The following is a 27,954-nucleotide window of genomic DNA, read 5'->3' as shown; positions in this document are numbered from 1 at the left end:
CCATGTGTATATAATCATGGGCCATTTAACATCAGGGATGCATTTTGAAAAATGTGTTATTAGGTGATTCTGTTGTCATGTGAACATTATAAAGTGCACTTACGCAAATGTAGCTGGTCAAGCCTACTACTATAATTGTATGTGCTATGCTTTATTACAACAGGCAGCACAGGAGGTTGTTTACACCATCATCACTACAAACATGTAAGTAATGCATTTCACTACAATGTTACAACAGCTGAGGTCACTAAACCATAGGAAATTTTTAGCTCCATTATAATCTTACTGGATCACCATGGTATATGTGGTCCGTCATTGAGCAAACTGTCATTATGCGGCATCTGTGTACACCTCTTTTTGTTTTTCCATTCATTCACTGAGGGACACAGGTTGTTTGCACCTTTTGACTATTGTGAATAATGCTTCTTAAACATGGGTGTACAGATATCTCTCTGAGACTCTGCCTTCTGTTCTTTTTGGTATATATCCAAGAATAGAACTGGCAAATCATGTGGTAAGTCTATTTTTGTTTGGGGAACCACCATACTGTTTTTTGCAATAGCTGCAACATTTTACATTCCCACCAACTACACAAGGGTTCGCTTTTCTCCATATCTTCACCAACACTTGTTATTTTCTGTTTTTTTAATAGTAGCCATCTTAATGGATGTGAGGTAGTACTTAATTGTGCTTTTGATTTACATTTCCTTTAATGTAAGTGATGTTGAGTTTTTTCACAGGTTTATTGCCCATTTGTGTGTCATCTTTGCAAAAATGTCTATTCAAGTCTTTTGCCCATTTTTAATTGTTTTTTTGGGGGGGTGTTGATATTGAGATGTAGTAGTGTTTTATATATTCTGGTTACTAACTAGACCATTGTCAGATGACCTGTCCATAAAATATCCAGCCATGTAATACGAAAAATAAAGATATTTATTGAAGACACAAAATACAAGAAACATTGTACATAGGACAATGACATCTCAGTCCCCTTCAAAATAGGCACCTTGGGACCCCACACAGTTCCAGTCATCATCAGCTGCCTTGTCACATTCCTGAATCTCATCGATGGTCTGAAATCTTCTCCCTTTCAAAGGTGATTTTAGTTTTGGGAAAAGCGAGAAGTTACAGGGCACCAAATCTGGGCTGTAGGGGAGCTGAGTCACCTGGGTGATAGGATGTTTCACCAAAATCTCAGTAGGGGACGTGCTGAATTGCCATGATGAAGCTAACAATCACCAGTTGCCCAATAGCTGCAGCCTTCTGAATCATCTGACTAGCTTCTGTGGAGGAATGTTTAATATTAATGCAAAATTGGATGCAGATTCATTACTTTAATCATTCAGTCATTTGAATATGAAGGCTACACAGTACACATATTGAAAAGTGTCTATCACCCCCGCTGACTAGTACAATGAAGTCATCATTGTTCATGCATGTGCATTCCAGTCCACTCTCCTTGGCTGCCAGGCTACATCAGTGTTACACAAACCATTCTCATTACATTAACAATGATTGGACTTTTTCTAGACAGGCCTTGTATATATGGTCAGCAGATATTTTCTCCTATTCAGTGGGTTGCAGATGATTCTGTTTCAAAGTGAAGTTTTAATCTTATTTAGTGGTAATTTTTTTACTTTATTTTTATTGTTGACACTATTACAGATGTCCCCCTTTTCCTCCCTTTGTCTGCCCCCACCCAACCCCTGTCCCCTCCTCCCTCTTGCCATCAAGTGGTAATATTTTTGAACTTCAGAATAAACCTCATTAAAAAGGACTTTTCTCTAAAAATTATTTCAAGAATAAAATGTTTCTTAAATATTTTTATGTACAATTTTTCTCAGTGCATAAATTACATGTGGAAGTAAATTCTATAAAACTCAGAATAATGTAAAAGGGAGCCAATTATTTATCATATTTCAACTGAGGATTAAAAACGTGCTTTTGGCCTGTCCTTGCCAGAGAATAGAGCCTTTAAGCTTATTATATTTGATCGAGTTTGGGAGAATAAAGTCTGTAAAATACTTAAGAATGAGGACTTCATTTCCAACCTTGAAAATATTCCAGATATAGAAAAAAATCCTATACAGGAAGTTGACTGGTAGCTTCAGCTGTCTCCAAGTTATTACATGTGTCCCTGAGCATTAATACACTGTAAGGGGCTAGAGTTCAGAAAACAGAGAGCTTTATTGAACCAGTAATTTTTTTTCAATATCCTTCCAGTTAGCAAAAAGGATTTGCAAGAGTATTGTGGTGAGTCACACATATAGTAGCATTCCTGACTTTGGGGAATGTTAAAGCCATTAGGGAAGATTAACCATACACAAAGATTGAGGGTAAATTTGCTCCAAGTTTCCTAGTAGCCCTAACAAAAAGAAATAAAAATTATGTATGATGCAAGGAAGCACCCTGGTTTATCTTCAGAGACTCAGTATTTCTTGGCATTAAACTTTAAGAGGAATGTCTCACCTAGATCTTTGTAAACACGGCAGTGGTGCACATGGGGAACCATACTTTACAAAGGCACATAAACATTCTTCATATGAATCGTGGTTCCTCCTCTCTCCCCTCGACAAAAAGCCAAAGTTGTGATATGAATTATGATTCTATGAACATTTTTATGATAAAGTAATATGGTTTAACTTTTGATCTCGTGGACAAGGATTATCTGTGGCCTAGACGGGCCTTAGCCTCGTCTCTGAATATTAGTGTTCTCAAAGCCTTTAACATCATACCTCTGCAAGTTTGCTCCTTTGACATTTCAAATAACAAACTTAAATGGGAATATCAAGCCCCTTAGTGTACATTTTGTATCTAAATAACTTGATGTTGCTCTTAGGAAAGTAAGACTCCTTGGCCTGACAAGAAAGACAGACGTTTGCTGGTGATATAACATGTTTTTAACTAAGACCTAAGACTTCTGTCTTGAAGTTCCTATTCTAGCTCCTGTCTTTAAAACAAAACAAAACAAAAAAGGCAACCTTGGGAGAAAATTAACATTCAAGAATGAATAAACATAAAAATTGGCCCATAAAGAGTTGTCTTCCCAACCCAAATTTACTGAGGATGGAGCTTTAGCAGAATCATTGTCCTTTCAAGATTGAAATTGTTATCAGCTTGTCAGCTGTGTCAGTGAATAGAGGTATAACAGATTGAAAGCTAGAAGCTGGAACAAACATCTAAGGACCCCATGTACCTTAGCAGGAGTAGTATATCCTGAGCCTTGCTAGGTCAGTCTTATCCGAGAACCAAATCTAGATTAAAAGGCCAGTTTCTTAAAGGCACAGTGACTTAGAAATCAGGTTTCTGCATTTTTGACTGAGATCTGTGGAGCAACCTAGATTTTGTTAATATCAAAAATGTACCTTGCTTAACAGACTGATTTTTTCTTAAAATGGGCTATAAATATAGGCAAAGGATCACTGGTTATTGCAAATTTGGGCCTCTTATAAATTAATATTGTCACAGTCTAAAAGGAAGGCTAACAAGGTGTATATTTTGCATTTTCTTTCTCTGATGCCATAACCCAGGAAAGATTATTGGTTAATGTCAGGCTCAAGAGAACCAGGAGGGAAATGAAATGTCCAGTGACAAGGAGAGAAGCAGGGTGGTCAGTTTGGTCTTCACAATGACCTGACATGAGACTCGATGGTGATGTCACCAGAGCAGGGTTAATGACAAGAATGAGAAATGGTTGAACTGGGGATATATTTTGAAGGAACTGTCAACTGCATTTGCCAACCACGGATGTGGCGTGAGAGAAAAGGAGATGTCACAGATGACACAAAGGGTTTTGGTGCTGCCATCAGCTGAGATTTTAATTCTTTTGTGCATTTGCTCTTCTTAATCAAGTCACATGTACAGCCTCTGAATCAGGTGTCCAACCTGCAGCCCATGGGCCGCATGCAGCCCAGGATGGTCATGAATGCAACCCAATGCAAAATCATAAATTTACTTAAAACATTGTGAGGCTTTTTTTTTGTGATTTTGTGTCACAATGTAATGTGTGGCCCAAGACAACTCTTCTTCCCATGCGATGCAGAGATGCCAAATGGTTGGACACCCTTGAAAGCCTTTGCTATCCAAGAGTCAGATCAGTAAACAGGCTTTGAGTTATATATAACAAATTTAAAAATACATCAAAATCAGCATATTTTTGGAAGCAGCTGATTTTGGGGAAGATAATATATAAAAAGTAGAAAAAGCAAAATATATAAATATTGTATGCAGTTTTACCTTGATCAGAATCATAATTTCTACATTGAAATTGTTATCAGCTATGTCAGTGAATAGATGTATAAAAGAGGGAAAGATAGAAGTTGGGGCACACACATAAGGGCCCACATGTTTGGAGAAATAAGTTGTAATTAAGTTCTTAAGTACAGGTAATGCCTAACGTTCTGAAATTCCACATTGACTGCTTGGCCATTCACAGGTGACCTTTGCAAGGCTCCTGTCCAAGAGGGAGTCTCGTAGCTGGTGTGTAAGCTTAACCAGCTGCCCAGATATCTGGATCACTACATTCCTACACAGTAACTGTACAAGTTAAAACTTTGGTTTATTTCTAAAAATGTGACCCTAAAATAAAGTCAACAGCAAATGCCTGAAAAAAGTAGCTTTTCACTTACTTTTGTCTGTTTTATGGGAGAGAGTATATGTGATGATGACATTTGGAGGCAGGTGAGGGTCTAACGATTTATGGATGTTGGCAGTCTTTTTTTTTATTATTATTTATTTTTAGAGAGGGAAGGGAGGGAGGGAGACAGACAGACAGACAGACAGACATCAATGTGCGGTTGCTGGGGGTTCTGGCCTGCAACCCAGGAATGTACCCTGGCTGGGAATCGAACCTGGGACACTTTGGTTCCCAGCCCACGCTCAGTCCACTGAGCTACGCCAGCCAGGGCAATGTTGGCAGTCTTGATTGAATGAAAGGTTCTTGGGCTTGCATGCGTGTGTGTGTGTGTGTGTGTGTGTGTGTGTGTGTGTGTTCCACATGACCAGCAACAGCAGCAGGGCATCCACTGTGAGCTATTTCAGCTCATCTCGCCAGACTGACCAGCCTGAACTCCCCTCCTCCAACCCATGAACAATGGCATGTCTTACCAGTTGGCTGACTAAAGGGGCCATGTGTTGCTCTGGAACTGAGCCTGGGATTTGAACTCATGAAGTCACTGACATGAGCCAGGGTCAAGCGGGCAAAATCTAGACATATCAGTGGTCTGACCACACAAAGCTGGTGGTGACAGCAAAGTCAGAGTGGGTTCCTGTTCTCTTCTACTTATTGTGATCAGATCCAGGGCTACTGAAAGCCCCCAAATAGACCTCTGATTTCCGAGTCAAGAGTGGTTTTGACTCATGTTGCCAGCAGTGCAGGAGCATTGGCACAGGGATGGGCACTGGATGGAAAGGTCCTCCCTCCCTGTTTGGTCTTACAGGAAAGAGCACATAAAGCAGGAAAGGGTTAAGGCTTCACTGATGCTCTGCTTCCAAAATATATTTGCAGAAAGGCTAAGCTGTATTTGTGTTCCAGTTTTGCATATTGTAAAAAGTGGCAGAAATAATACCACTATTTGACTCTTTGGCTGTAGATTGTGATTGTATCAGAATAAGTTGTAAGTACTTGAGTTTTGTGAATTTGTCAGTGAAGGGCTAACAGGTTTTGTTACAAGGCAGACTAACTGCACTCTTACGGTTTCATTAACTATGATACCAGGACATAATTGGACTCTAAGAATAGCAGGCAACATGAAAAATAATCCTGAGAAAAATGTCTTGAAATTCTGGGAAACTGAAAAAACATAACAGAGGTCCCACCATAGGTGCTGAAGCATCACCTGTCATCTGTAACAACTGCCCTGTGGGGTGATGAAGCCAATTGTTTTGGAATATGCCATAACCCTCTTAATTTTATCTCCATTTCAGGATACCCTTTAGACAGAGATGATCTAAAACATCCTTCAGGATTCAGAAATAACAATCTTGATGATTCAATGTTGATCCACTCACTCCCTTTTTGGCTAACAGATTTTATTTTTTTAGATCAGTACTAAGTTTACAGAAAAGTTAAGTAGAGAATAGAGTTCCCATATACTCCACACCCACATTCCTGTTATTGATGTCTTGCATTAGTGGGTGCATTTGGTACAATTGACAAACCAATATTGATACATTAGTATGACTGAAATCCACGGTTTACATTAGGGTTCCCCCTTTGTATATTCAGTGGGCTTTGACAAACATGCAGTGTTGTATATCCCCCATTACAAGTGTCACACAGAATAGTTTCACTGCCCTAGAAAAGCCCATGGGCCACCTGGCATTCTTCACCCACTTTCACCCTGGACCCTTAGCAACCACTGATCTTTTTACTGTATGCATATTTTTGTCAGTCCATTCATGCGTAAATAACTACTTAGCTATTTCATTCCTTTATTTATAAAGTGAGGCCTCAAGAAATACTATGTGCCAGGCAGTATTCTATATATTGGGCATATAGCCAAGGCCCAGAACTTTAAAGTCTCAAGTCTTCAAGAAGCTTATGTCTACAACATCAAGCCTTCAGGCTAGGTCATAAGTAGGAGTGAAGCAGCCCCATGAGAGCACAGGATGAGAGGGCACAGTTGGAGAAAGTAGCTGGAGAATGGGGCCTCCTACCAGTTAGCCCATGGTCTCAAGTTGCACCTCACTCTCCTGTTTCTTCTTCATGGAACTCCATCTCTGGCCTCTTCCAGCTGTCATCTATGTTTTCTGTTCTAAGACCAGTGAGAGCACAGTGCCATTTCCTAACTCCTCTCTCTGCAATAAGTCTAAGCACATTTGGGCTTAAGTTTTTGTTAGTAGTTATCTATAGCTCTAGGTAGTGCTCATGAAGTAGAGTAGAGAGCTTACAAAGTTATAAGAAATAGGTGCTCATGATCATCTACGTATTAACTGCACAAAGCCGTCTCCTTTGGAAGTGGGTGACGTGAAGTTCTTGGTCACCCCCTCCAAATACCCTCTTCTCAAGCAGACAGAAACCAGTTCCCTGTTGTTGCCATAAGAAGTTCCAATGTTCTTCCTACTGCCTTCTCCCTTGCCACAGTCCTCCAGAAATATAACAGGTCTCAGTGAGAGAGGATGAGTCCAGGAGAGGACAGAAGACTGAAAGAAGTCCATTTCCTCCTCATCTCTCCACCTGTTTCCTTTTTTTTAACCAAGAAATGTGCTTGAAGAGCCACTAAATGGACTCCTTGAAACAACTCTGAGCACATTCTTACAGCAAGCCTGGAGGTCTACTCCTGCAGACTGGTGAGAGCCGATTTCCTAACTACACAGTGGCATCACACTGGTAGCCTGAAATTGGCCATGGAGTATTTATATCATGGAAATTGGTCAGTGTGACAAATCAGAGTTGTATGCCCCCTACCCCACCAGAGAGCTACTTCACCAGCATAACATTGGGCAGCCCCTTAATAATCGAATTCCACCATAGGGATTAAATCTACAAACATTGTGTTGACTTTCATTGTCTAATTCTACTCTCCATGGTTTGGGAGAAAAATGGCCACCAAAGGCAACAGGAGATTTTTTTTCTTTTAATTGTTGTGCAAGTACAGTTTTTTGTATTTTACTCCCATCCCAGCCTACCCCCCCCCCAGCCCTCTTCACCTCCCTCCCATTTCCACTCCCCCCTAGTTTTTGTCCATGTGTCTTTTATACTTGTTCCTATAAACCCTTCCCCTTTTCCCCTGAAATTCCCTCCCCTCTCCGCTCTGGTCACTGTCAGCCTGTTCTCTATTTCAGTGTCTTTGGTTATATTTTACATGTTTGTTTTGTTGTTTAGGTTCCTCTTAAAGGTGAGATCATATGGTATTTGTATTTCACTGCCTGGCTTATTTCACTTAGCATAATGCTTTCCAATTCCATCCATGCTGTAGTGAAGGGTAGGAGCTCCTCCTTTCTTTCTGCTGCATAGAATTCCACTGTGTAAATGTACCATAGTTTTTTGATCCATTCATTTACTGATGGGCACTTAGGTTGTTTCTAGCACTTGGCTATTGTAAAGTGTGCTGCTATGAACATTGGGGTGCATAGGTTCTTTTGGATTGGTGTTTCAGGGTTCTTAGGATATAGTCCCAGCAGTGGAATTGCTGGGTCAAAAAGGCAGTTCCATTTTTAGTTTTCTGAGGAAATTCCATACTGTTTTCCCTAGTGGTTGTACTAGTCTGCAATTCCACCAACAGTGCACTAGGGTCCTCTTTTCTCCACAACCTCTCCAACACTTGTTTGTTGCTTTGTTTATGATGGCCATTCTGACTGGTGTGAAGTGGTATCTTATTGTGGTTTTAATTTGCATCTCTCTGATAGATAGTGATACTGGGCCTCTTTTCATGTGTCTCTGGATCCTCTGTATGTCCTCCTTGGAGAAATGTCTGTTCAAGTCCTTTGCCCATTTTTAATTGGGTTCCTTGTCTTCTTAGAATCTAGTCGTGTAAGTTCTTTACATCTTGGAGATTAAACCCTTGTCTGAGGTATCATTGGGAAATATGTTTCCCCATATACTTGGTCCTCTTTTTATTTTAATACTGTTTTCTTTAGCCATGCAGAAACTTTTTATTTTGATGAGGTCCCATTTGTTTATTCTTTCCTTTATGTCCCTTGCTCTAGGGGACATATCAATACAAATATCTAAGATTTTCCTGCCTATGCTCTCCTCTAGGACTTTAATGGTGTCATAGCTTATATTTAAATCTTTTATCCACCTTGAATTTATTTTTGTGTATGGTGTAAGTTGGTGCTCAAGTTTCATTTTCTTGCACGTAGCTGTCCAGTTCTCTCAACACCATTTGTTGAAGAGGCTATTTTTACTCCATTTTGTGTTGCTTCCCCCTTTATCAAATATTAATTGACCATAGAGACTTGGGTTTATTTCTGGGCTCTCTGTTCTGTTCCACTGGTCCATGTGCCTATTTTTATGCCAGTACCAGGCTGTTTAGACTACAGTGGCCTTGTAATACAGTTTGGTATCGGGTATTGTGATCCCTCCTACTTTGCTCTTCTTTCTCAAAATTGCAGCAGCTATTCAGGGTTGTTTATGGTTCCATACAAATTGTTGAAGTGTTTGCTCTATGTCTGTGAAATATGCCATTGGTACTTTAACAGGTATTTCATTGAATGTGTAAATTGCTTTGGGTAGTATGGACATTTCGATGATGTTAAATCTTCCAATCCATGAACATGATAAATGTTTCCATTTGTTTGTGTCTTCCTTGATTTCTTTCTTCAGTGTTGTGTAGTTTTCTGAATACAGGTTTTTTACCTTTTTGGTTAGGCTTATTCCTAAGTATTTTCTTTTTCTTTTTGCTATATCAAATGGGATTTTTTTCTTGATTTCTGCTTGTGCTGTTTCATTGTTGGTGTACAGAAATGCCTTTGATTCCTGGATATTGACTTTGTATCCCACTGTTTTGCCAAACTCATTTGTTAGGTTGAGCAGTTTTTTGGTGGAGTCTATAGGATTTTCTATGTACACTATCATGTCATCTGCAAACAGTGGCAGTTTTGTTTCCTCCTTTCTGATTTGGATGTCTTTTATTTCCTTTTCTTGTCTGATCACTGTGGCTAAAACTTCCAATGTCATATTGAATAGAAGTGGTGAAAGTGGACAACCTTGTCTTGTTCCTGATCTTAGTGGAAAAGATTTTAGTTTTTGCCCATTGTGTATGATACTGGCTGTAGGCCTCTCACATATGGCCTTTATTATGTTGAGGAATGCTCCCTCTATTCCCACTTTGCTGAGTGTTTTTATTACAAATGGGTGCTGTACCTTATCAAATGCTTTTTCTGCATCAGTTGATATGATCATGTAATTTTTGTCTTTCCTTTTGTTTATGAGGTGTATTACACTTTTACTGATTTGAGAATATTGAACCATCCTTGCATCCCTGGGATGAATTCCATTTGGTCATGGTGTATGATCTTTTTAATGTATTGTTGGATACAGTTTGCCAATATTTTGTTGAGGATTTTAGTGTCTGTGTTCATCAGCGATATTGGCCTGAACGTTTTCTTTCTTTGTTCTGTCTTTATCTGGTTTTGGGATTAAGTGATGCTGGCTTCATAAAAAGAGTTTGGGAGTCTTCCATCTTTTTGGATGTTTTGGACTAGTCTGTGAAGGATAGCAGTTAGCTCTTCCTTAAATGCTTTATGGAATTCTCCTGTGAAACCATCTGGTCCAGGGCTTTTGTGTGCTTGGGAGATTTTTGATTACTGCTTCAGTTTCACCTGCTGTTATTGGTCTGTTCAGGCTTTCTGCTGCTTCTTCATTGAGTTTTGGAAGATTACATTTTTCTAGAAAGTTGTCCATTTCACCTAGGTTTTCAAATTTCTTGGCATATAGTTCTTCATAGTAATTTCTTACAATCCTTTGTATTTCTGTGGTGTCAGTTGTAATCTCTCCTCTTTCATTTCTGATTATGTTTATTTGGGTCCTCTCTTTTTCTTGATGAGCCTGCTTAGAGGCTTGTTGATTTTGTTTATCTTTTCAAAGAACCAGCTTTTGGATTCATTGATCCTTAGAATTGTGCTTTTAGTGTCAATGTCATTTAACTCTGCTCTGATCTTGGTTATTTTCTTCCTTCTGCTTGCTCTAGGCTGTCTTTGTTGTTGTTCCTTGAGTTCTTATAGGCATGTAGGGTTAGGTTGTTTGTTTGAAATGTTTCTGTCTTTTTTAGGTAGGCCTGTATCACTATGATCTTCCCTCTCAGGTCTGTCTTCGCTGTGTCCCATAAGTTTGGGGTTGTTGTGAGTTCATTTTCATTTGTTTCTGGAAACTTTTTGGTTTCTTCCCTAATCATTCTTGACTCATTCATTGTTTAGTAGCATTGTTTAATAATCAGTCTCTTTCATTTTGAGTGTTTTGGGGGTTTTTTCCTTGGGATTGGTTTCTAGTTTCAGTCCCTTGTGATCTGAGAAAATGCTTGGTATGATTTCAGTTTTCTTGAATTTGTTGAGGTTTGTTTTGTGTCCTGTCATGTGGTCTTTGAAAACCTTTCATGTGCATTTGAAATGAATGTGTATTTTGCTTCTTTGGGATGGAGGGCTTTGTATATATCAGTTAAGTCCATTTCCTCTAGGGCATTGTTCAATGCTACAATATCTTTGTTGATACTTTGTTTGGAAGATCTGTCCATTTTGACAGTAGGGTGTCAAAATCCCCTACTATAATTATGTTGTTGTCAATACCTTTCTTGAAGTCCTCTAAGATTTTCTTTTATTTTTTTGGGTGCTCCTATGTTGGGTGCATATATATTTACAATGTTTATGTCTTCTTGGTGGATTCTTCCCTTGAGTATTATGAATTGATCTCCTGGGTCTCTCTTTAATGGCCCTTTTTGGAAGTCTATTTTGTCTGATAGGAGTATTGCTACCCTGGCTTTTTTTTCCTGTCCATTTGCCTGGAAAATTTGTTTCCAGCCCTTCCCTTTCAGTCTGTGTAGGTCTTTTGTCTTGAGATGGGTCTCTTGTAGGCAGCATATTTGTAGGTCATGCTTTCTTATATCCATTCAGCTATTGTATGTCTTTTGATTGGAGCATTTAATTCATTTACGTTTAATGTTATTATTGATAGGTCCCTAATCATTCTTGACTCATTCATTGTTTAGTAGCATTGTTTAATAATCAGTCTCTTTCATTTTGAGTGTTTGGGTTTTTTTTCCTTGGGGTTGGTTTCTAGTTTCAGTCCATTTTCTGACTGTCCATTCATTGGACAAGGAATGGCAGTCCATTCATTGCCATTTTCATACCTGTGTTCCTCTCTCTCTCTCTTTTCCTTCCTTTCCTTAAAGCAGTCCCTTTAGCATGTCTTGCAGAGCTGGTTTGGTGGAGGTGTATTCTTTTAGACTTCTTTTGTCTGGGAAGGTCCTTATTTGGCCTTCTATCTTGATTGAGAGCCTTGCTGGGTAAAGTAGCCTTTTTTGCAGGCCTCTGGTTCTCATTACTTGGAATATTTGTTGCCATTCTCTTCTGGCTTGGAGCATTCCCATTGAGAATTCAGCTGCTAACCTTACCAGAGCTCCCTTGTATGTATGTTACTTCCTGTTTCTCCCTTGCTGCTTTTAAGAGTCTCTCTTTGTCTTGGTATTTTGCCATTTTAATTATGATGTGTCTTGAAGTGAGCCTCTTTGGGTTCCTCTTGTTTGAGACTCTCTGTGTTTTCTGGATTTGTGTGACTTTTTCTCTCATCAAATTAGGGAAGTTTTCCATCATTACTTTTTCAAATAGGTTTTCTGTCCCTTGCCCTTCTTCTTCTCTTGGTATCCCTATTATATGTATATTATTACGTTTTCATATTGTCTTGCATTTCTCTTAATCCCTCTTCATTCTTTCTGAGCCTCTTTTCCTTTTCTTGCTCTTTTTGGGTGTTTTTTTCTACTTTGTCCTCGAGCCCACTGATACGATCTTTTGCTTCACCGATCCTGCCTTTGATTAATTCTACTGTGTTTCTCAGTTCAGAAATTGTATTCTTCATTTCCTCTTGGCCCTTGTTGATAGTTTCTCTTTTGTTTTTCACATTGATATAGTTTGCAGTGAGTTCACTGTAGTTTCCCTGTAGTTTCTCATAGCTCATCATGAGCTCATTGAGCTTCTTGATAATCATTGCTTTGAACTCGGTATCTAATAGTTGAGTTGCCTCTATTTCATTTAGCATACTTTCTGAGGCTTCCTCCTTTCCTTTCACTTGGGGATTGTTTGTCTTCTTATTGTTTTTGAGACTCTTCTTGTTAGCCTCTGCTTCTTAAATTGATCTGCTCTGGTTCTCTGGGTTTATGGTGCAAACTTCTGTGGTAGAATACCTGTGAGATTCAGTGGTGCAGTCTCCTTGATCTCCCAAGCTCACTGGTGTTGGGCTGTCATTTAAGTTAGCTCTGTGTTTGTCTTTGGGTTTTGATGGTTGTTGAGTCTTTCTTTGGTGGGACCTTCCCACCACCTGGTTACCTGATTGTCACTCTGTCCACCACCTTTTGTATTTTGTTGTGCTGCTGAGGGCAGGTTGTGTTTAAGCTGGTTCTTACTTGTGTACAAGGTTTTGAGGATTCTCTTTTGCTCTTGTTCAGTTGTTTGTTCTCAGTAATTTCTCTGCTATTTAGTTGTATTTCTAGATAAGTCCTGGATTAAGGTTTGTGTGGTTTCCACTCCCTCCTTCACCTTCTTCTATTGTTATTTGTTGGTGGTTCCTTTGTTGTTGGGTTTCCTCTTTCAGTGGGTATCCTGATATTTACTACTTCCACCTACTCTTTTTTGTCTGGTTTTTCAGTGTCCGCTACGAGTTTTGGTTTCTTATTTTCATATATGCTGAGGTACTGTTGGCTGTTTGCTGTTTTACTCCATAGATCATCTAGGATTTCTCCCATGTGTAGGGAAAAGTGGGATCTGCACCCTCCTACCCCGACGCCATCTTCTCCCCTCTCTAGGCAACAGGAGATTTTAACCAGTAAGTTTTTCTTCAAGGTGTACCGAACTTGCTTATCCATCGTGTGTCTTGAAAGAAGGATTGAGGTGTTTTATTGGTAGTTTCATGCATGTTGTCTTCATTGAAAGGTCACAGCAAGAGGACTTGTAAGACTTGATGGTGCAGGTGCAGGGCCAGATCACAATTAGCATTTCTTTTTGGTTGCAGCCAGTTTGCTTGTCAGTGTGTAATTAACAAGGTGCGGCTCTGATGGCTGGTCCTTTGTGCTCCCTGCAGACTGCACATGCCAGAGCCAAAGCTGACGCTGCGGACCAGGCCGCTCTGGCTGCCCGCCAGGAGAGCGACATTGCAAGAGCCGTAGCCAGGGAGCTGTCACCTGACTTCTACCAACCAGGTAAGATTGCATTGTCCTGTGGTAGAAGAGGTAAGAGCATTACCTCTGATTTCCTTTTTTTGATTATTTTCCATTTAACTGAAACATCTGTGCTTCATGAATCCCAGAAATACTAGAAAACAAGTGGCCACATAGTTATAAATTATTGGTAGTCTGAGTGTTAGCACTGGAGATTCCACTTATTCCCCAGTGTATCTCTTTTCCTGCCTCCCCATCCCCAGGAACAAACTTTGAGCTGATAGCAATAAATGAGATGGAAATCCAGCTATCTTCCCTGATTCTAAGAAAGTGTATGAGTGTTTAGTGACCAATGCAGATGCTGTAACAAATACCCCAAATCAGAGGCACTAAGAAAAGAGCCAGAATTAACCATATTTTTTTCAATGTGTCTGAACTAAAGCTCACAGGAATGTGGTTAGGAGATACAGAAGCATACCACGTAAAGACAGGTGACTCATTACAGGTTGAGATGACAGTGTATGTTCTCATGGATAAAATGAAAGTGACAACCTCAAAAAATAAAAACCAGCCCTGGTTTTCTGCCTCTCGAGTGTTTTAAAACAGCAATAAGCATATTTCAGTAGGTTTAAATACTGAAGTCACATTCTAGTGGTTTCCAACTAGACTGTCTCCATCCATTCTGTAAGACACTGGTATTAATAAAATGTCAGTAGCCATTTTTATGTGTGTTTCTCCACTGTTTTATAAAGGACATCTTTCTGGTGATTGCTTGAAGGCTCAATAGATTTCTAGGAGAAGAGACCAAAAATGTTCTAAATTTCTAAATATCAATATTTATATTTTCTTGGTAAAGAACTTTTCCACATCATTTTCTGTTAAATCTAACTAAATAACCAACATCCTGCACAGCATATATGTTCAATACACATTTGGTTCCAGAGTAGGTGATAGAATATTGGGACCCACAGGGCATTGCTGTGACAAAATGAATAAGGTAAGCCACAGTATACAGAATAGCAGGGTCCATATAAAAAGCAAAAACTCAGCTATAATAAAGGATGGAGGAGAGAGAAAGAAATTTTTTTTCTGCAAGGAATGAAGACAGTAAAAGGCCAAGTAAAGAAGATCCCATTTTTATGGAAGAGGTTGGGGCAAAGCCCAATCTGGCTAAGTGATGGAGTTGTCACAGAGTAAGTGATTTCTGAAATAGTTCAAGGGAGGCAGCCAGTTATAATGGGTGTTTTCCTTTATGTGCATTATTTTAACCCTCTGGCCGAGATTGAAATCATTTAATATGTATGTTTATTTTGTCAGGAAAGGGAAACTTTGCAATTTTTATGGTAACTAACCTCAGGTACGAAGAAACTGTTTTCTGGTGTGACATGAACTCTCTTCACTGGTATCTGAGTACCTTGGCAAACTACCTGTTGTAAGGTGTGGGAGCTAGAACCAAGAGGGACTGTCACATTCCTGCCCTGCAGGGCTGGCATTGTCAGCATACCACACTGCTCAAGTACCAGTAGTGACTGAGCTGCTTTGACAGCAAACAAACTTCCTATTGTTGTCTGCAAATGCTAACTTCTGGATTCTGTTTTTAATGGATTCTGTTGGGGAATGGGGTCCCTATGGATTTCTATTAGGTGCTACCAAGAGATAAATGGTATTGAAGGTTATCTCAGTTTCCCAGACAAAATGGTTTTGAAAGCCTTTTATGGTATAAAAGCATTTGAGGGATAAAAAATATTGTGGGAAAATGTAATCCCACCCTTTCTGAGTGAAAACAGCTTCATGGAAGCTAGTTGTCACTCAGTAATGAATGCATCCCTGTAGCAGGATATGACAACAATGGGTTTATTTGAGACAAGAGCCAAATTAGGGGGTGAGGGTGGCTGTTGTCCCCTTTGACCCACAACCAGCACTTCCTTCAACAACTGTCTAGAAGGTCTTTCTGTGCTGAGTGTTACTGATCTTGTTGAGGGAGCATAACCCATGCTTTCCCCTGTGCATTACAGGGTGACCAAATCAGACATGTCTAAAAGGGTTTTCAAGTACTTTTTAATTTATATACTGCAAATATAAATGATTCCCTTGTTGGGAATGCATGTGTCGTGCAGACAGAGCTGACACTTTGATCACTTCCATGGTAGGTTAACTACTTCAAGACTGGGCAATATTTTCACATGTTTACCATCTTTGTTAAATCTTATGCTTTTAGTTCAATACTGTATGATTCCGCAGTTCAGTTAAAAACTAAGGAAATACAGTCTGTGCCTGTGGGATGCCTCTGAGTAAAGGGTTAAATTCTAATAAATTAAAAAAAACATACAAATGGGTGTGAGTGTGTGTAGGTGACTACATATGCACACAGAAAAATAAACTGCCATGAGCATGAGTGACACAGAAAGTCATCCCCCAGAAGTTTAGAGAAAGGTTACCCTCTGAGAGCTTAATTTTAAGATGAACCCATAATACTGCACAGAGATATATGAAGTGCTCAAAAGTGATAACCTGGGTTTTAGTGTTGCAAGATTTCCATTAAACGTGATTGAAGTGTATTAAATACTATAGAAAAAAGAGTCACAGAGGCAAATTTTGGCAGCACCCATCCAAATACTATCCAGAGGAGAGAGGAGCCTTGGCCAAAACGTAAGATAGAATGCAGTGGTTGTACTGGAAGGACATTTCTATTATGAAGAAGGATGCAGTCAATGGTGTGTGGCTTTATTGGCAAGATTACCCCACTGAGGAATTGGCTGCATCAGACTAGCTGAGGCTCAGGCCTTCAGAAATTTGATTCATCTTGTGTTTCATGTCCTAATTCCATGTTCACCAGTAACCTTCTCATTTTAGTTGAACTTCTGGTGCAGGTCAACCACAAGGAGAGCATGCACTCACTGGTGGTATCAGTACAAATTCCCTGGCCTATGTGACATTAAAATTGGTTGTTATAAAATAATGAGTCAGCCTTCTGGTGTTCTGCATCAGTCTTGTGAGGTTTGGTGGCATAAGAGTCTGCCCAAGGGATCACTCTGCTTCAAGTGCAAGTGAAATCAGATTGCTAAACCAGGATAGGTAAGATGAGACTTCAGGTGGTCACTAAGGAAGGGGGAGTGGGACATGGTGACAGCATGATCAAGAAACTATGTATGTATGGTTGTTTCTCTCACTGTTAAAATTTCCTTTTAGTCAAGATACCTTGTTTTTAATGTTAAGTGGTATTAAGTATAGAATTATGTTTATCAATTGTGTGAGTGGTAGAGCATGGCTTAAAAAAGACTAAGAAACACTGCTCTAGAATGTAGCAAATGTATGACATACAGCAAGCCTCTCTTCAGAGATAGCAAGCCCATTATACAGATAGGTAGGAAACAGAACAGAAAGGGGTGGCCTCCTCTGCATTTCTTCCCAAAGACGAGAGTAGCTAGGGAAGTGGGGAGACATCTCTCCACTTGTTTTCAAGGACAAGAGGTAGGTAAGGAATGAATGTGGGTTCTATAGAGGCATTTCCTCACTTTTTTCCAAGGATGAGAGTTAAGTAGGAAAAGAAAAAGGTGCTAGAGAGACTTCTCCTCAAGGAAAAGAAGAAAGGAAAGGAAAGTAGTAATGGGGAGAATTTTCCCCAATTCTTTGCAAGGATGAGAGGTAGGTAAGAAGGGATATGGGTGCTGTGGGGACATCTTCTCACTTCTTTCAAAGGTAGGTAGACAAGAGGTAGGTAGAAAAAGGAAAGAAAGGTTGGTGCTAGTGAGAGTTCTCCTCATTTCTTTCCAAGGAGAAGAGGTTGGTAGAAAAAGTAAAGGGAGGTGTGTGGTGGACAGAATTCTCCCCACTTCTTTCTAAGGATGAGAGGTAGGTGGGGAAGGGAAAGTAAGGCGATGCACAGGAGACTTCTCCCTCTTGTTTTCAAGGATGAGAGGAAGGTAGAAAAGGAAAGGGAGGTGGGTGCTGGGGAGACTGTTGTGCTCCTCTGCTGAAGGACAAGAGGTAGGGGAAGGAAAGGGAGCTGGGTGCCTTTTCCTACCTTGTCAGGTTCCAGTAAAAGCCTTCTTCTCCCTGAGTTTTTACTTGGTCTCTCTTGGGTGCATGCAGGGAGAGTGACAGAACTCTGCTGTCTTCCTCTTTTTGTAAGAACCCCATAAGGGTTTCACAGGCATGGTATAATCTAATCCTACTTACCTCCCAATGGCCACACCTCCAAGTATCATCAGAGAGCGGACTTATGGCTTCAAACTAGGGATATGGAGAGCACACATTCAGTCCATAGTAGCATGTATTTTCAAACACACAGTAAATGTATTACTTTAAGTAAAAAATGAAGTCTTTGGCATAGGTTACTATGGGCCTACATTCATAGTTCTGTTATAAATTAGAAGTCTTTAGAAAGAAGGGATCCAAGATGGCAGTGGAGTACATGGAAGTTAAACTCACCTCTTTCTAGGACCAAACTGGAATTAAAACAAAATGTAGAGCAAGCATCCTGAATAACCAACTGAAGACTAGCTGAAGAGAAATCTTATAACCAAGGACTTACAGAGAAAGCCACATCGAGACTGGTAGGAAGGACAGGGAGAGGGAAAAAGGCTGGCTCTGCTCCCACAGGTGGCAGCTGAGGTTCGGAGGGATATTTCAGCTATATGGTGTGTGGGGGCTACTCCCCTGAGGAGTGAGGGGTCTCAGTTTTAAGCCAGGCTCCCCAGCCCAGAGTACCAGAAAGAAGCACCCATATAACATCAGGCTGTGAAAATCAGGAATTCTGTATACCGGGAATAGATGGGAGTCTCCTAGAGACATAAGTGCCCTGTTAAAGGGCCAATGCACAAAATCTCATTCATAGCACTCACCCTGGGCTCTGGAAGAGGAGATTAGAGTTGTGTGAGAAGACACTGGGGTTTGTGGCTCTGGGAAGACAGCTGAAGGGATACCTCCAAGAACCCTGTACTAAGTCATTCTTCCACACCTCAGACACCATAAGCCTGGGGAATGCAATAGCCCCACTCTGTGGATTCCCTGTCACCACCACCTGTCCTTCACTTCTCCTCTATGGAGCTGTGCCTTTTTGAGGAGTCAGCTACTTGGGTTGGGGTGTCAGTGATTGAGTTGTGTGATGTTGGGGCTTGAGCAATTCCCCTATTTTCTCATGAACATAACTAGAGCCTCCCCCACATGAGAAATTCACTAGCCCCACTCTCGGAACTCCTGATGGCTCCACCCTGTCAAGGTATATGTAGAATCCAGGACCAATTGAGTTGTACCGCTGTTGGCAGGGGCTACTGCCCCCTCTACCTTCCACCAAGCCTGACTGGCATCTCCTCTTCACAGGATATCCATTAGCCTCATAACTCTGAACTCCCATCAGCCCTGCCCTCCTAAGGTCAGGTTTCTGGCAAAATGTGGGACAGACTGAGTTGTGTGGCTCTAGGACAGGGATCATTGTTTTTTCCACATACACCCCACCAATACAGAGGCCTCCTTTCACACACACCCAAACCTTGGTCTGTTTTGGCCTGATAAACTCTGCTAGCCTCACCCTGATGACTCCCTGAAAATTGCCTAACCACAGAGGTATGCAAGCACTCAGCAGAGGGCAACTAGATAGGGTATACCCTGGAATATTTGTTGAACAGCCTCAGACCCAGCACTGCCACCAGGTTTGAACCCATTTCAATCTCATGAACACCACTTATCCCTACTTGGTGATTCACTGAGAACCTACCTCATGCAAATTGAGTACCACCAGTAACTGAGCCTAAAAGTGGCCTTGGTGAACAGCTTGATTCTTCCTGCAGACACCAGGCCCAGAAGAGGCCGCCACAAACTGGATTGCATTGTAGCTCCAACCAGGTTGTCCAGAGCCAGCCACAGACAGCATCTGACATTGGTCTGCACCAGAGTGTCTTACCAAGAGGCCTCAGAACCAACACGCCCAGTAACTAGCTTTAGACAACATCAGAGCAGTATCTATTCAGCTTCACGAACAGCATATCCAAAGGGAAATCTCAGCACCAAACCCCACTGAGGCAAATACCACTTCAGGTGGTCAGCACCTGCATAGCACCTCATATACTGTGGTCAGGGTTGATCCTCAGAAGTAGCCCGCCTGAGGGTTGACCCCATGCACCAACAGGCCAGTAGCAATCAAGACTCAATTACAACAGGAGGACTCACATAACCCACACAGGGACATTCCTGGAGCTCCCAGCACAGGTGATCAAGAAGACTGTGCCACTGGGTCCCACCTACTATATAAGTCCACCCTGCCAAGACTGAGATTCGTAGCAGATCTACCTAATACATAGAAACAAACACAATGGGAAGACAAAGAAACATGCCCCAAATGAAAGAACAGGAGAAATGTCTAGAAAAAAAGCTAAATGAAATGGAGGCAAGCACTTTATCAGATATAGAATTTAAAAACATGGTTATAAGGATGTTCAAAGAATATAGTTAAAACTATAAAAGCATGGCAAAGGACATAGAAACCATAAAAAAGAACCAGTCAGAAATGAAGAATACAATATCTGAAGTGAAGAATTCACTAGAAGGAATAAACAGTAGGTTGGATGAAGTAGAGGATTGAATCAGTGACTTGGAAGACAAGGCGGCAGAAAACACCCAGTCAGAGCAGAAAAAAACAAAAAACGTATAAAAAATGAAGATAGTTAAAGAGACCTTTGGGACAAAATGGAACTAACAACAGCCACATCATAGAGGTGCCAGAAGGAGAAGAGAGAGAAAGCAAGGGATCAAGAACACATTCAAAGAAATGACTGAAAACTTCCCTAACCTGGTGAAGGAAAAACATAAAAGTCCAGGAAGCACAGAAAGTCCCAAACAAGATGAACCCAAACAGGCCTGTACCAAGGCACATCATAATTAAAGTGGCAAAAGTTGAAGACTAAAGTGGCAAAAGACAGTCTTAAAGGCAGCAAGAGAAAGATGGTTACCTACAAGGGAGCTCCTATAACTGTCTGCTGATTTCTTAACAGAAGGGATTGGCATGGAATATTCAAAGTGATCTAAAGCAAAGATCTACAACCAAGACTACTTTACCTAGCAAGGCTATCATTTAAAATGGAAGGAGACATAAAGAGCTTCCCAGACAATAAAGGGCTAAAGAAATTTGTTACCACCAACCAGTGTTATAAGAAATGTTAAAGGGTCTTCTTTAAGACAAAGAAGAAGAAGAAGAAAATAGAGGAACATAGAAGAACAAAATGGCAATAAATACATACCTATCAATAATCACTTGTAATGTAAATGGCTTAAATGTTCCAATCAAAAGACATAGAGTAGCTGAATGGATAAGAAAGTAAGACCCATCTTAGGATGAAAGACACACACTGACTAAAAGTAAACAGATGGAAAACGATTGAAAATGGAAAGGAAGAAAAAGCAGTGGCAACAATACTTTGATCTGGCAAAATAAACTTTAAAACAAAGGCTACCATAAAAGACAGAGAAGGTCACTACATAATGATAAAGTGAGCAATCCAACAAGAAGATATAACCATTCAAACATTTATGCACCCAATGTAGGAGCACCTAAATATATAAAGCAAATTTTGATGGACATAAAGGGAGATACTGACAGTAATAAATTCACACCCCATTGACAGAAAATCAATAGGGAAACAGTGACCTTAAATTACACAGTGAATCAGATGGATTTTATTGATATCTTCAAAGCATTTCACCCCAAAGCTTCAGAATATACATTCTTTTCAAGTATACAAGGAACATTTTCTAAAATAGATCACATTAGGACACAAAACAAGTCTCAGTAAATTAAGAAGATTGAAATCATATCAAGCATCTTCTCTGACCATAATGGTAATAAACTAGAAATCAATCACAAGAAAAAAAAAAACTGGAAAACACAGACATGGAGGCTAAATAACATCTTAGTAAATAATGAATGGGTTAACAATGAGATAAAGGAAGAAATCAAAATATACCTTGAAATAAATCAAAATGAGAATACAACAACCCAAAATCTATGGGACATTGGGAAAGCAATCCTAAGAGGGAAAGACATAGCATTACAGGCCTACCTTAAGAGACAAGAAAAGTCTCAAACAATCTAACCTTACACTTGAGGGAACTAGGAAAAGAACAACAAACTAAGCCCAAAATGAGTAGAAGAAAGGAAATAATAAATATCACAGCAGAATCTACCCTCAAACTATTCCAAAAAATTCAAGAAGAGGGAAGACTGACAAGCTCATTTTACAAGGCCAACATTATCCTAATTCTAAAAGCATATAAACACACTACAAAAAAAAGAGAAAATTATAGGCCAATATTTCTGATGAACATAGATGCTGAAATCCCCAACAAAATATTAGCAAACCAGATCCAGACGTGCATTTGAAAGATCATGTACCCTAATCAAGTGGGATTTACTGTATTTTTAGGACTATAAGATGCACCTAGGTTTTAGAGGAGGAAAATAGAAAAAAATTTTTGAAGCAAAAGATGTGGTAAAATATTTAATGACCTGTGACCCTGCTCCACTACCACTGCCCCACCCCCACAGCGAGCCAGGTAAGCTACATTCAGACTATAAGACACACACCTCTTTTACTCCCAAATTGGGAGGAAAACAATGGTATTTGGGGGATGCAAGATTAGTAAAATATTCACAAATCCATAAATGTGATACACCACATAAACAAAATGAAGGATAAAATCACATGGTTATATCAATAGATAGCAGAAGGGGTATTTAAAGTCTAGCACCCATTTATAATAAAACTCAGCAGGGTTGGAATAGAAGGAACATAACATAATTAAGGCCATATATGACAAACCCACAGCCAACATCATACTCAGTGGGCAAAAACTGTTTCCCTTACAATCAGAAACAGAATAGGGATGACCACTTTGACCACTTTTATTCAAAACAGTACTGGAAGTCCTAGTCACAGCAATCACAAGAAGAAGAAACAAAAGCCATCCAAATTGAAAAGGAAGATGTAAAACTATCATTGTTTGTAGATAAGATGATACTGTACACAGAAAACCCTAAAGATTTCTCAAAACAAAAAAAAGCTAGAACTGATAAATGAATTCATTAAAGCAGCAGGATACAAAATAATTATCTAGAAATCAGATGCATTTATACACACCAACAATGAACTATCAGAAGGGGACTCTGAGAAAGCAATCCCTTTTACAATTGCATCAGAAAAAAAAAACACCAGTGAATAAATTTAACCAAGGATGTAAATTATAAGATACTGAAGAAAGAAATTGAAGATACAAATTAGTGAAAGCATTCTGTGTTCATGGATAGGAAGAATTAACATGAAAATGTCCATACTACCACTGAGCAAATCTACAGATTCAACACAATTCCTATCAAGATACCAATGACATATTTCACAGAATTAGAACAAATATTCCAAACATTTATATGGAATCACAAAAGACCCCAAATAGCAATAGAAATCTTGAGAAATAAGAATAAAGTTGGAAGAATTATGCAATCTCACATCAAACTATACTGCAAGTCCTTGGTAATCAAAACAGCATGGTACTGGCATAAAAGCAGACCTATAGCCCTGGCTGATGTGGCTCAGTTGGTTGGAGCATTGTCCCATAAACCAAACTGTTGTGGCTTTGATTCCTAGTCAGGCACATACCTAGGTTGCATGTTAGATCCCCTATGTGAGGCAACCAATCAATGTCTGTCTGTCTGTCTCTCTCTCTCTCTTCCCCTTCCCATCTCTCCCTCCCCTTCCTTCCCTCCTTTCTCCCTCCCTCATTCTCCCTTCCTCCTCTCTAAAATCAATAAACATTTTTAAAAAGACATACAGATCAATGGAACAGAATACAGAGGCCTGAAATAAACCCATGCCTCTGTAGTCAAGTATTTGAAAAAGGAGACAAGAGCATACAGTGAAGTAAAGACAGTCTTTTCAATAAATAGTGTTGGGAAAATTGGACAGATACATGCAAAAACATGAAACTAGCCCACCACACCGTACACAAGAATTAAACTCAATATAGATTAAAGATTTAAAGGTAAGTCATGAAACCCTAAAAATCCTAGAAAAGAAAGCCATAGGTGGTAAAGTCTCAGACATTTCTTATAGCAATATTTCTTCTGATATATCTCCTCAGGCAAGTCCCATAACCAAATGGAACTACATCAGATTGAAAAGGTTTTGCACAGCAAAGGAAACCATCAATAAAATGAAAGACAACCCACTGAATGGGAGAACATATTCACCAATGATACATCATATAAGGGGTTAATATCCAAAATTTATAAGAACTTACAAAACTCAACACCAAAAAAACAATCTGATTAAAAATGGGCAAAGGACCTGAATAGATACTACTCCAAGGATAACATACAGATGCCCCATGGACATACGTGAAAATGGTCAACATCACTAATCATCAGAGAAATGCAAATTAAAACCACAATGAGATATCACCTCACACCTGTTGGTATGGCTATTATCAATAAATCAACAAATAAATGTTGGCAAGTATGTAGAGAAAAGGGAACCCTCATGCATTGTTGCTGGAAATGCAGACTGGTGCAGCCACTGGAAAGCAGTATGGAGATACCTCAAAAATTAAAAATGGAACTGCTTTATGACCTAGTAATTCCACTTCTGGGAATTTATCCAAAGAAACCTGAAACACTACTTCAAAAGAATATATACACTGCTGTGTTCAATGCAGCTTTATTTATGAGTACAATAGCCAAAATTTGGAAGCAGCCCAAATGTTCACCAGTAGATGAGGGGATAAAAAGCTGTGGTTCATTTACAAAATGGAATGATGTGGACTCTGGGCAGCAGTGTTCATGGTGTTGTAGATGTGATGAACAAGATCACACGAACTGCAGAAGTCCTGTGGAGAAAAGGGACAGCATGACCACTCTTTGAGAGAATGCCCTGACCCTTGCCTGGACAGGCTTTTATTGCTTTCTGGGAACATTACGTCAAGGAAGGTCCTCATTCATCATTATCAGGAAGTAATGATCAAACAATAGATAACATTCAGAGAACTATGAGGGCTTATTCTGAGTCAGGTCCAGTTAGCTAAAGGACCATAAAACTTTGGGAAACAAAACTCATTTCATGCCTGTACCCTTATCAGAAAGTTGAGGACATTCTTAGCAAAGCAGGTTTCACAGGACTTTATATATTCTTTATTAGGCCCAATTGCCACAGGGAACTGCTTGTTCCTGCCCAGGGCTGTGCCACCCTCCGGCATTGTTTCAGGCTTAAGTCAGGCAGGGGAAGTAAGGCAGCCAAGAGATCTGGATACTTCTTACAGACAGAATGAGGACTCAGACTATGTCAAAGCCAAGGGGTGAGGGTCTACCACCCCCTTTTTCTATAGCCCCCAAAGTCCTTCCCTGATGGCCCCATCATGACTGTGCCTGTCTTAGGTTGTCCCTCCCTTGAGGAATCTTATCTGTCATTGGCTAGCCAGTCATCCTCCCGGGGCTATGCAGGGTGAAGTAAAAGGGAGCAGAGGTGGTACCCGTGCTGGGAAGATAAGCTTTGTCTCCTTATTGGCTAATGGTCCCGAGGTCTCTTACTCAGCCTTAGCCATGGGGGGTTACAGCTTCTGAAACCAGGCAGGGCAGTTCCCAACAATAGAATACTACTTGGCCATAAAAGGAAGGGAATCTTACCTTTTGCAACAGCATGGATGGACCTGAAGAGTATTATGCTAAGTGAAATAAGCCAGTCAGAGAAAGACAAGTTATCATATGATTTTAATTATATGTGGAATCTAATGTACAAAATAAACCAACAAAATAGAAACAGGAGCATGGATACATGGAATCAACTGATGACATTCAGAGAGGAAAGGGTTGGGGGGCTGAGTGGAAAAGGTAAAGGGATTAAGCAAAAAAAAAAAAAAAAAAAAAACTCATAGACATAGGCAACAGTATGGTGATTATCAGAGGGAAAGCGGGGTGAGGGGAGCTAAAGGAGTATAAAAGGAGAATAAATGGTGACACGAGGAGACTTATTTGACCTCAGTTGGTGAACACGCAATACAATATACATAAGATGTATTATATAGGTTTCAGGTATACAATAATTTTTATTAACCAATATCACTCCAATAAATTCAATAAAATTTTTTAAATAAAAAAGTCTTTAGAGATAAAGCACATTTTCATTACGTAATTTTCTATACCTCTCGTGTATTTTTTATGGTCAAGATAAGGGAGCATTCTAGAATAGACAGCTTCTCAACTTATTTAACAAAATCCAAACCAATTTTTCATAGAAAATGAGAAATGGAATAATCTAGCAGTTGATATAAAATGATTAATCCATGATTTTGCTGGTTATTCTACCAGTTACTTATTGAATCTCATCACTGTGTAGTATTGAGTGCCAGCCACGTGCCAGGGACAGGAATGGATGTCCTGCGGACAAGACTGTTAGGGCTGTGTTCAGACACTACAGTATTGTCAGAGACAGGACCGAAGTCCTGCAGGAAAATGGTTTTCTCCTTATGTTGCATGCAAAAGTGATTGTCCTGCCAGCCATATAATCTTCTAAAAATGTTTCAATGTGGTTCTGCTTTACTGAAGGGCAGTTTCCACAGAATATACCTCATTTCTATTTCATGACTTATGATGTAGCTACAGAGCATTCTCCATCAGCACTGCCCTTGTAGACATTTGTTTCAGAGAAATCTTCATGGTGCTTCTTCTGTCCAGATCCAGCCCACCGAGGCTTACCTGTGAGAACTGGTTGGGTGCCCTGCTGTTACCATCTGCCATAGCTGTTCATAGCCTTCCTACCCACTGTAACAAGTAACCTTTTAGTGTTGGTGGATGACATTTGCTGAATGTTCTTGTTTCCTATCATGTGGGATGTGAGTGAGCATGTGACCTGTATCCCAGTAGGCATCCTCAGAGAATAAACCCTTTAAGATTCATAGATGCTGTCTGTAAAACAGATGAAAATGCTTTATGCAATGCCATTTGCCATCCTTTCTCTCCCTGACAGTGTTCTGACTAATCTTTTTTATGAACTGCTGTATCTCATCAGCTTCCTGCTGCTGGCCTGGCAATGCTGACATACATTCCTCCATCAAACAGGTAGCAGATACAATGTGTGCCTTCCAAGAAAACAGTCCAAGAACAACTTCCATCCTTTGTCTTGTATTAAATGTCTTGTTTCAAAAGCACTCAATCTTAATCTGGAAATTTTAACTGTATACCCTCGATCACCTGCCCAGTCCCTACGTGCTTGCACCATGTTGGAATCATTCCCAACTAGATGCAAGGCTTAAGTTAGGGCCACCGTGAGTCAACATATTTTTTTTGACATGCTTTCAAATGCCTATAACTAGATACATTAGAATCTGGAACATTTGTTAAACCTCAAGATTTCTAGGCTTTGTTTTATCCTCATTAAGTCAAAGTCTTTGGGAATCATACACCAGGTGCCTCTCACAGGCAGCAGCTGTGGAGTCACTGCTGTGGAGTATGTTTATTCCCTTATCCAGCTATTTTTAGTACATAATAAAGCGAAGAGTTTTTTAATCTGATAGTGAGTGTTAGAGTGTATGTCCAACCTTCTAGTAAATCCTTTGCGCTCCATAGATTCTGAATTTTATCAAAGTCCCTATAGATAAATCTGAATGAATGTGCCTGAAAACTGCATCGTAGGAGAGGGACACAAGTGATCACATAAGAAATGCCTTTTCTGACACATACAGAATAGAAAAACTGTGTCCAAAGAAGCAACACGTCAGATTTCTATAGATCTGAGGGAGTGATTAGACTAGTAATTGGGAGTCAGCAAACATAATGAATGCATTCAGTGGAGTCCTAAAGATGGCTTCATACATCCATCAGTACATATTCCTCCAGTGGTCAGATATTCCCCATTTTGCCTATTAATGGGACTGTAAGTTTAAAAACAATTGAAAATGTGCTTTGTGTTCAAGGGTAAGTATATTCCTTTAAGTGCTGACTTTAAAAGATAATTAAGTTTTCCTTGGACCCAAGATTACTGAATTACCTGGTTTCCCCCCCAAATCATCCGTTTCTTGTAGCTGTGTTTCCTCAGTCTCCTCCTTGCTGTCAGCTGTCACTTTGTTGGCAGCTGTTTTGACAGTGGAGAGGTTCTGTAAAAATAGTTCTTCC

The 27,954-nt window shown here is 39.9% G+C and overlaps 1 protein-coding gene across 3 annotated transcripts in view; it reads left to right on the top strand.

Annotated features, from left to right (window-relative positions):
* Positions 1-27,954, top strand: part of JPH1 (junctophilin 1) — a 96,668-nt gene that overhangs the window by 56,563 nt on the left and 12,151 nt on the right. For all 3 annotated transcript variants that reach the window (XM_036031031.1, XM_036031030.1, XM_036031032.1), the window contains exon 3: positions 13,729-13,847. In XM_036031031.1, coding sequence (XP_035886924.1) covers positions 13,729-13,847 — 119 coding nt within the window. The remainder of the gene's footprint in view (positions 1-13,728; positions 13,848-27,954) is intronic.

The sequence above is a fragment of the Phyllostomus discolor genome, chromosome 7 (genome assembly GCF_004126475.2).
Source record: "Phyllostomus discolor isolate MPI-MPIP mPhyDis1 chromosome 7, mPhyDis1.pri.v3, whole genome shotgun sequence".
Lineage (NCBI taxonomy): Eukaryota > Metazoa > Chordata > Mammalia > Chiroptera > Phyllostomidae > Phyllostomus > Phyllostomus discolor.
This window is presented reverse-complemented; position numbering and strand designations above follow the sequence as displayed.